This window comes from Papaver somniferum, chromosome 6 (assembly GCF_003573695.1).
Source record: "Papaver somniferum cultivar HN1 chromosome 6, ASM357369v1, whole genome shotgun sequence".
NCBI classification, from domain to species: domain Eukaryota; kingdom Viridiplantae; phylum Streptophyta; class Magnoliopsida; order Ranunculales; family Papaveraceae; genus Papaver; species Papaver somniferum.
In genome coordinates, this window is record NC_039363.1 from 160,324,452 (window position 1) to 160,334,844 (window position 10,393).

At 37.4% G+C, this 10,393-nt stretch overlaps 1 protein-coding gene across 1 annotated transcript; it reads left to right on the plus strand.

Moving 5' to 3' along the window:
- The first annotated feature begins 5,158 nt into the window (after window positions 1-5,158).
- Window positions 5,159-9,985, plus strand: LOC113289921 (calcium-dependent protein kinase 20-like). Its single transcript, XM_026539347.1, has 8 exons — window positions 5,159-5,878; window positions 7,095-7,218; window positions 7,347-7,490; window positions 7,719-7,871; window positions 7,991-8,106; window positions 8,221-8,388; window positions 8,634-8,864; window positions 9,449-9,985. Exons 1-8 carry the CDS (start codon window positions 5,372-5,374, stop codon window positions 9,593-9,595), a joined length of 1,590 nt encoding a protein of 529 aa, XP_026395132.1. The 5' UTR covers window positions 5,159-5,371; the 3' UTR covers window positions 9,596-9,985.
- Window positions 9,986-10,393: the final 408 nt, after the last annotated feature.

Below are 10,393 nucleotides of genomic sequence, written 5' to 3' on the forward strand. Positions count from 1 at the left end.
TCCTTGTGATCAATAGTGTAGCAGAAACAACACAGATTAAAAGATTGTTTTTCGTAATATAATCTGATTCAAACTTCTTCACCAGCTGCGTTCTTCATCCAGAAGCCTCTACAAAGTGGGTTTCTCACATCAATAAGAACCAAAGGTTTTTGCACCTTTCCTTTCTGAACAATGCAATCAAGTGGATCTAGCTCTTTAACTTATACCATTGCTGATGCTATCTCCATAACAATGTTGTAGCTAGCAAAACCTGGTTGCATGTTATAAAGACGTAACCATAAAAGTTGCTTGGTTAAATCAACAACATATTTTGATATTTTTGGATTCCAAGGGTCAAGCACTAATAAGTCACCATCTAGAAACCAAGGACGAAATTTTAAAACCACCTCATATTCCTCTTAAGTATGAAACTTTATAAGAAAGCAGTTATTCTCTTATTTTTTGATAAAAATATCTTTACTTTCGGACCAAAGAAGTTTTAACTGTTTGTCCAGTTCACTAACTGTGTAAGTCTTTGCAGAATAAGGCTTGCCCAAATAGCTAAATTTGAACTGTTCAACACCAAGAATCAAATCTTCTTAAGAAACTTGAGGTTCTTTTAGTTCTCTGAGACGTTCAGTAATCGAAGCAAACTCCATTCTTTTTTGGACTTGTGTGAGCTCAGCTTCCATGATAGTGATACTCAAAGAATAAGAAAAGAAATGGGAGAAGAGAACGAGGTACACAAGAATTATAAATAAATATACACCAAATAGAAGATTACTGAATGTTAAACACCTATTAGAAAGTTTCTTATAGCCCATTAAATTATTATTGGAGTTAAATAAGAGGCGTCTATCTTGAATACAACGGGTTGTAAGAGAATCATAAAGTGTTTTTGTCCAAAAGAGTGGAAAATTTATCAACGCGTGATAAAACTTCATCGAAAGTGCAGCCATAATCCAAAACAGAATAAGGATTACCAGATCGATAAGGAAAAACCACTCAAATCACCTAGCAACCCCCAAACACCAACAACCCGTATCTAGAGAAAAATGGAAAGAAAATCTATTAGGAACATGATTAAAGAAATTATAGAAACTAGAAAATAAGATATAAGGGCTAGGAATTCAAAAATTGAACATCCGAATCAAAGAATCAAGGTTGATTTTTTTTGAGTTGCGCTGATTCAATCGTTGAATTAGTCGCCTGATTCATCCAGAGAGTTCGAGAGCTAATTTACGATCCAAGTACCAGTATACTTGGATAAGCATATCCTACCGATTGTGTAGCCTACCTGCACATCCTTGTGTTTCACTTACAGATATTTCGAAGCTTCCTTGACCACCACCTCAAGATTTATCAAAATGTTTTTGCTCCGTTAATTTTCTATTTCCTGTTTTGAAAATCCTATATTTTAGGTAATTACTAGAAAAGATATATATCTTTTCCTTTCTTAGATTTAATTCATATTAAAGTTGAAAATACAACTAATTATATTTATTAGATAACGACTTGTTTAGAACAACCAATGGGATGGTTTTGTTATGTGCACACTCTTTGCACAAAATTGGACTCCGAGGGAGGATTCTATGTATGGTGACTTTGTGACGCATGACTTTTTTTCTAATTTGACATAAAAAGATTGGATTTGGTGTAACTAAACTTTTGGTGGTTGTTTTTCACTGGACAAAGTTGTCCCTCCCTTTTAGTCAAATTACTATAACTCCTTGTGTATCCCAGTTTTTAGGGGTATAATTGGCAACCAAACTTTAATATAACATATCTAAAAATTCGTGTGTTGGAATTTTACAAATTTTATTTCTTTGGACTGGTTTTAAAAAAATACACGCAATGAGTACAAACAACAATATCAAATTTTGAGTTTTTACGAAAAACTCGGAGGTGTTTATTATTTTAGGTACAATTTTAGAAAATTAAATGTATATCCATTGTGCAAACCACCACAAAGGATATATAATACTTTATGTAGCCATATTTTGGTTTATGCATCAACTTATTTTCCGTTGCAACTCATAAAACGATATAATCCCTCTGTTACAAGAAAAGTGATACTTTCATTTCAGGCACAATTTTCGAAAATCAAACGCATGACCATTATGCAAATCACCACAAAGGATGCATAACTAAGGCTGCACATTGGGTCGGTGGGTCGGATTTCGCATCACCCGCCACCCAAACCCGCCATAGGTTATCACCCACACCCAACCCAACAGCACACGGGTCGGTTTCCACCCGACCCCACATTACGGCGGGTGGGTCGGGCGGGTAGCGGGTATACCCGTCCTCCTAAATGTTATACTTTCAGATCTCAGTAATTGACATCATCAACGCTAAAATCGAATGAATACCCATCTCTGTAGTCATCAAAAAACACATTTTCGCCTCCTTGTTGCTGTAAAATCAATCATTTCATGTACAAAGGCATCACAATACAGACTCACATCAACAACCACCAAATTATGTGCCAACAACCATGACTACCTGTAATTGTTTCCAACAACAGACATCATTCATGGAGTGGTAGCTTCCATATTCATCCAATCTCAAGAACTGCTCCCATTTCCGTATAATCTTTGGCGACATAAAATCCTAAACTCCATCGTCTCCGATTTCATTCTCCATCGCATGTGATATATTCTCTTGGTCGAAGTTTCTGTCTCATTTAGCCGGCAGCTGTTAACTCGAAATCCTCCATTGAAATTAATCCCAGATCCATTTTCTTTTCTTAAGAAATTAATATTTTATATTCTGTTTTGATGTGAAAGGTGGATGCTTTGTAACATTCCACTAACAGATGTGGCCCATGTGGGAGTAGAATTAGGGCTGCACAAAACCGACTCAACCCATCAACCCAACCCACATTCGTCTGAAATTATCTGTACCCGACCCAATCCACCTATGAGCGGGTCGATTATGGGTCACAACATCAAAACCCATTATATGGTGGGTCGGCTGTGGGTGACAGCTTCCCTCACTCGACCCAATCCACCATCCACCTAAATATTTCTAAGTTAATACTAACCCTTAGATTACCTATCCCAGATGAATCACAACCGTTGAAGTAATGATATATAATGCCTAAACCTAATTATAGCTAACTTCTTTTCATTGAAGACTGAAGAGTCTTCAATCAGTTGAACTCATTTCTTGTTATTGTTAGTTTTATCACTTTGCATGCAGTTTGCAACTTTGCACCCACTTCTTACTTCTTTGGATTTTAACTGTCATTTGTTTACACTTGACTTGGGGTCAGCTTTTTGATAAAATCTATTACATCCAATCTGTAAGAGTCATAGTTATTTGTATACAGGTAAGTCTATAAGTGTAATGTAATGTTCATTGTATTTTATGGTGGGTAACCCACCACCCACCCGATCCAACCTACCGTAATGTGGGTCGGGTGAAAACCGACCCATTTTTATGTTAGGTTGGTTGCGGGTGACAACTTCTGTTACCCACCATCAGTGAGTTGGGTGGTGGGTGAGGCAAAAACCGACCCAAACCGACCCATGTGCAGCCCTAAGTAGAATAAGTGGCCACGTTATGTCGTTATCTATTCATTTCTTTTAACTCTCTACATATTTAACTGTAATCTTCAGGTAATCCGAGGGTAACAGAGGGTTTGGAGATTTTTGGGCGGGTATCGGAAGGGATGAGTCATAGTCGACCCAATACATGGCGGGTTTTAGAAGTGGTGAGTCATAGTCGACCCGTAAGTTAGACGAGTAGGGTCGGGTGTGCGTTAAAACCGACGGGTGTGGGTTGGGCCGACGGGTTGGGTCGGGTTTGTGCAGCAGCATAACACATCATGCATCCATATTTTGGTTTATGCATCGACTAATTTTCCGTTTCAGTGAAAGTGATGCTTTGGCGTTGTGTTAGGAAAAACAATATTTTTGCGCCGATTTCTTAAATCGTCCGTCCCATCGTGGTAGCGGTCATCTAGTATATATTGAGATTGAGATAATTAGATATAAATTTATTTGTCTTTTTCTCTCCGAATCTTTTTAACCGACTTTTTTGATTATGTTTCTTAACCGAGAAGAGCGTGGAATAAGCACCCCTTGTCAAGACCTTCATAGGGCATAGTCGTTTTAATGAATGTATTTTCCTAAAAAGAAGTGGGTGTATTTTGAAAAGCATTTTTGTTAAAGGAAAAGCAAAATATGATCCGAGAAAAACGAAAATAATAGCCAACTCGCTAGTTCTGATTTGGTTAATATATTTTTTATGACTCGAACCACACTACCCCTTTTACACCCGCAAACCACAAATAATTCACCCCTAATTTCTAGACCTTCACCAGCGGGTCCATCACCATCTTCACATTCTGCACACCATTCACATTTCAGCCGTTGCCTTTATTAAGTAATCTTCTTGTTTCGTCTTAGGTTTAAATCTCTTATCTTCGATTTCATTTTCCATTACAACGTATATGAAACACTATCGATTAGACTCGACAATCGACATTTTTAGGTATCTTGGACATCAGGATCAACTGTAATTGACATTCAATTAAATTAAAACATACTTATTAAACCTAGTTTAACAGAAAGTCAATACCGTACACAAAATAGTTTGGCGACGTGAAATATACAACAGATGAATCATACCAGAATAATGAATAGCGCTTGATGATGAGCTATAAAGGAAGGAGAAAAGATTTTTTTTGGGAAGATGATAAAGGGTTTTGGGGTCAAAGAGATATGTCTTATCGAGAACAACAACTTATACCGGTTACAGGAGCACTGGTGGAGGTGAGATTTATTTTTCTGTTTGCTCGTTGACATGGCTCGCGAGGTTGATGGTGGTGGAGGAGTTGTTCGGGGAACTGGGATGAATCTATTTGATTTTTTTTAATAGAGTTAATTTGGTCCGAGTGAGAAAATTATATTGGATAGGTGATTATTGGGGGAGTCGACTACGATTTTCGCTCTCCTGACATCACTTTTTACTCTTTTTAACAAAAATGTTTGAAAAAACGCGAGGAAGAAAGTAGTAAGAAATCGATAGCAGACATAAACGAACGAAAGAAGGAACATCCGAGTGGTCAGGTTTGACCATCTCGACAACCAAAAAGAATTCATGGTAGTGGTGGGTACGGTGGCATGTCACACCTAAGTACCACTATTAATAATAATCCACTCCTTCCACAAACCCTAACCATTTCATTTCGCTTTACTATCTTAGCCTCGTAACCTGTTCCTCTTCATACTCACCTTCGCTGGTGGTTGGTTGCACTACAGTTACATTTTTCTACTATTTTTTTCAAAAATAAAGAGTTATTTTGATTTTAGGTTATTTCATTTCCATATTTGGTAAATATTTTTAGATCGGGAGATTTGAAATTTCAAAGGCTCTCTGATCTATGGGGAATTGCTGTGCAAGGCCAGATGGTAAGCAAAATGAGAAGAAGAAGAAGAAGAAACAGAATCCATTCTCAGTTGATTATAGTGTAAATCACGGATCAGGTGGTGGAGATACTAAATTGTGTGTTTTGAAAGATCCAACTGGTCGTGACATTGAGATTACATATGAATTAGGTCGTGAGTTAGGGAGAGGTGAATTTGGTATCACTTATCTATGCACAGATAAAGCATCAGGTGATGAATACGCTTGCAAATCAATCTCAAAAAAGAAGCTCAGAACAGCTGTCGATATCGAAGATGTTAGAAGAGAAGTAGAGATTATGAAGCATTTGCCTAAACATCCCAACATCGTAACCCTAAAAGACACTTACGAGGATGATAACGCCGTGCATCTTGTAATGGAGCTTTGTGAAGGTGGGGAATTGTTTGATAGAATCGTCGCCAGGGGGCATTACACTGAACGTGCTGCTGCATTGGTTACTCGTACAATTGTTGAAGTTGTTCAGGTAAGCTTAACACTCTCTTTGCATATAAATCATTAGCTAATTCTTCTCCTAACTACAGTCTATGAGTTAAGTGTCGACTGATTAGATATTTTCTTCTGTATCAAGTAGAGTTGACCCTGCCAAACTTATCTCCTAGTCAAAGACCCAATAATTATATTACTTTACTTACATAATTTTACAAGGAAATTCATTGTTGGATATTCTCCCATCTTTGACTCATAAGAGTTGTGTCCACTATTGTTGGATATTCTCCCATCCCTGAATTTCTGTTTTTGTACAGATTAATACAGATGTATCATGTATGGTATTCACTGTAAAACCCTCTACCTATATGTAATGCGTGATTGTTTTCTGGATTTGTCACTGAGGCCGTGTTTTCAAACAAAGAGACCTTCCAACAATGAATCAAGTAATTATTGAACCTCTGAGATCTATCTATAATCATTTCCTGTCCTATCTCCCAGCTCTTTATTATCTTTAGTTATTTACTTGAACAATTATGACTTTGACCCGCAATGCTGGGCTCTTAGCTGAAGAAAGCCTCGTGAAGTGTACAATGAGCTGAGTGTTCATTAGGCAAATTTGGGTCGATCAAGATCTGTTTCTCAAGATTACCAAGCTTAAGCACAACGTCGTTCTGTTCATCAGTACATAAACATGTCATATAAACCTGGAAATAGAGTTGCCCAGTCCTGACAGTTTTCAACTTGGAATTTGCACATTTTCTCACTCAGTCCCATGTGAAGGTGGAACCTTAACTTAAACAGTAACCAAGTTATAGTCTCAGTCCCTTCTCAATCTTAATTTTTCTCTCCTTGGAATTTTTCTCTCACGCAACCTAGCCACTTAAAGCATGAGTTTGGCTTGCGTCCCATTTTTCGTCCTTTCTGTTCAGTTATTTCTTTTCCCAAAATATCTCATTGACTGCAACTATCATTTCCTTCTTGCATTGAATTTCATTGTCATATTATATGGTCTATACTCTTGTGTTCGTCAATAAATTCATGTCTGATTCGTGTGATTTAGTTAGCTGGGCGTCTGATTTTTCGTCATGTCCAGCAATGGATCCTGATTGGGTTTTACTGACAATTTATAGTGCATTGTTCAGTTTGTAAACAATTTTACTTATATGTGAAACTGTGATATCTGATGATGATATTTGATATGGTATGTGGTTGGCGAAATAGGGTTGAAGCTTTATCTGTTTGTTTTTCAGATGTGTCACAAGGAAGGCGTGATGCACCGAGACCTTAAACCTGAGAACTTTTTATTTGCTAACAAAAAGGAGTCAGCAGCTCTCAAAGCCATTGATTTTGGATTGTCTGTATTCTTTAAGCCTGGTAATGTCTTGCGATGACAAGTATTTCCTTTACCTCTGTTATTTATCGACTTCATTAGTTTTTATTTGTTTTTGCTGATTTGTTTTGTGTTTCGCTTAAGAGCTGAGTTTGTTAGTTTTATTTTACAGGTGAGCAATTTACTGAAATAGTTGGAAGTCCTTACTACATGGCACCAGAAGTCCTAAAGCGAAGCTATGGTCCGGAGGTTGATGTCTGGAGTGCAGGAGTGATCCTTTACATCCTACTTTGTGGAGTCCCACCTTTCTGGGCTGGTAAGCATCTATATGTCTTGTAGGCCACTCTTTCTTTTTAAACAATTTTGAAAATTTTAGATCTGTAAGTGTTAGATGCCTTATGGTTCCAAATCTCATTTACCTTATCTAAGGGAAGTAGCACTTTTCATTTCAAAAATCAGATAAGCAGACTTTTTAGGAGGTTTGGTCCCTGAAACAACCCTTATATTTACGAAATCTTTGCTATCTATATTTCTGTGCATGCAGAAACTGAACAAGGGGTTGCACAGGCAATTATCCGCTCTATGATAGATTTTAAAAGAGATCCGTGGCCAAAAGTTTCTGAAAACGCAAAAGATCTGGTTAGGGGGATGCTTAATCCTGATCCGAAGCAGCGTTTGACCGCTCATGCAGTGCTTGGTAACTATGAGTTTCTTTTTCTTTCCTTTTTACGCTTAAACTGATTCCTTCGGTTGGTAATTCAGCTGCACTTTTATATGCATAGTTTTGAAACCGATGTTTTTGTATTTCCACTGCAGATCATCCCTGGTTACAAAACTGGAAGAAGGCTCCAAATGTTTCTCTCGGTGAAACTGTGAAAGCAAGGCTCAAACAATTTTCAGTTATGAACAAGCTTAAAAAGAGAGCTCTTAGGGTAAATGATGGGCCAGAAAAACCTTCCACTGAACAATTAAATGCATTTAAGATAGAAATCCTCCCTTGAGAGGACTGGTGTGCCTGACTTTTACTTGGTTTTGGACATGCACAGGTGGTGGCTGAGCATTTGTCAATGGAGGAAGTGGCTGGTATAAAAGACACATTTGATATGATGGACATAAACAAAAATGGAAAGCTAACCCTTGTGGAGCTGAAAGATGGTTTGCATAAGATCGGTCATCAGATTGCCGATGCAGATATTCAGATACTAATGGAAGCTGTAAGTTAAATTTAAAGTAGAGTGCAATTCTTATTGGTATTTGGTTTTTATACTGAGATAATATTGTATCTTTTTATTTTATTTGGTGAACTGTGATATGTTGTTGTGGTGGCTTTGAAGAATGCAATAAATGAGCTTTAATTGTTTTGTTGACAATTGACATACTAAAGTTGTAGCATATAGACCACTGGTCTGAATCAGCTCACTTTTTTCTGTGTGGGAACACTGAGTGCTAGATTTTTCAGGCTGATGCAGATGGAAATGGAACTCTGGATTATGGAGAGTTTGTTGCACTTGCCGTTCATATTAGAAAGATCGGCAATGATGATCACTTGCGCAAAGCATTCGATTTCTTTGATAAAAACCAGAGTGGTTATATAGAGATTGAAGAGCTACGGGAAGCTCTAGCTGATGAAGTGGACCCCAACAATGAGGAAGTTATCAGTGCTATTATGCGTGATGTTGACACAGACAAGGTTAGTGACATTTGTATTTTTAGTAGGTGTACCCACTAGTTCTTATTTGGAGCTTCTATGTACCATATATTTTGTATAAAAGAGCCCCGAACTTAAATGCTCCTGTTGCGAACCAACATGAAAGTAGAAAAGGAACAATGCACAGCACAAAATATACTTGGCTAATTTGCACAAAGAGAAATGGAGATCTTTCACACTGGAAAGAGATCGATAACTGGAGATTATTTACACTGGTTGATTTAGGGTTCGCAAAAGATCATTTGACCTCTTCGCCGACTGGTAGCGTCACTAATGTTATCTGACTCTTTTAAGACAAACAGACAACAATCGGAAATCTATCATCCTAATGAGGACGGAATATGTTTTTAAGCTTCTCTTGTCTTAATGTTTCATGCTTTCTTGCCCATACGGTTTGTTTCACTTTTCTTGATTTACCGACTGATGATGCAAGACTGAATTAGATGATATAGACATGTAGATTATGGTCTGTTTCTTTTCAATTATGATATAGACATGTGTGAGTTCATGCACATCTAAGACACTATTACATTTCTTATATGAATTTCAATTTGGGCCACGTGCAGGATGGGCAAATAAGTTATGAAGAATTTGCTGCAATGATGAAGGCTGGGACAGATTGGAGAAAAGCGTCGAGACAGTATTCAAGAGAGAGATTCAATAGTCTAAGCTTGAAGTTGATGAAGGATGGGTCGTTGCATGTGAACATGTAAACAATGAGGGTAGATGATACTACAGAAAGGAAAACCGAAAAAGTAGTACCAAAAAGGACAGTCTGTCATTATTCTTGTGCTTGCAAATTGCTTCCTCTTTCCGCCTATTCATTTTATCCGTATGTTGTTCTTTTTTCCAGGTTTGATTCCTTATTGTATATTAGGATCAGAGTCAGCTTTGGTAGTCTTCCCAAGTCATTGCTGCTGTGCGGGAATCAGCAGTACACTAATTGTTATTTATCGATGCTTGGGGTTAGGTGTCAAATTTGTCCCCGAATTGCTACATTTATCTCTTCCGTTTTGTAAGTTTCCAAGAAAAGGAATGTTGGAAGGTAAATATTGAAAAATTGGTATCTTCACTGTAGATAATTTTAAAATGGCTCAAAATTTGGGAAAAATTCTCGTTCCAAGTAAACAGCATAGCTGAATCTATCTGGTAGTCAGATTTATTAGTTACCTTTGTGCGCCGAAGTAAATTTATGTAGGCAGGTACTAATTCACTAAATGCGGCATCAATTGTATTGTGTTTGTGTTGTGCCAGGCTGTAGTTTTTTATTTGTTAGAGCTCCGCAGGTCATAATTCACGGACGACAATGCATATGTAAACGAGAATTTGTGTATATCAAACTAAGTGCCTTTGTACAGTTACAGTTATTTGACAATCAAAGGGTAATTTTATTGATAATTTTTTGAAAGGTTGGTGAATCGGTGATTGGTGTCTACAGATTCAGAACGGAGACTAATAGCCCATGTCACTTTTATGTATAAAGTCGAACAGTAGCATAGCTAAAACACTAA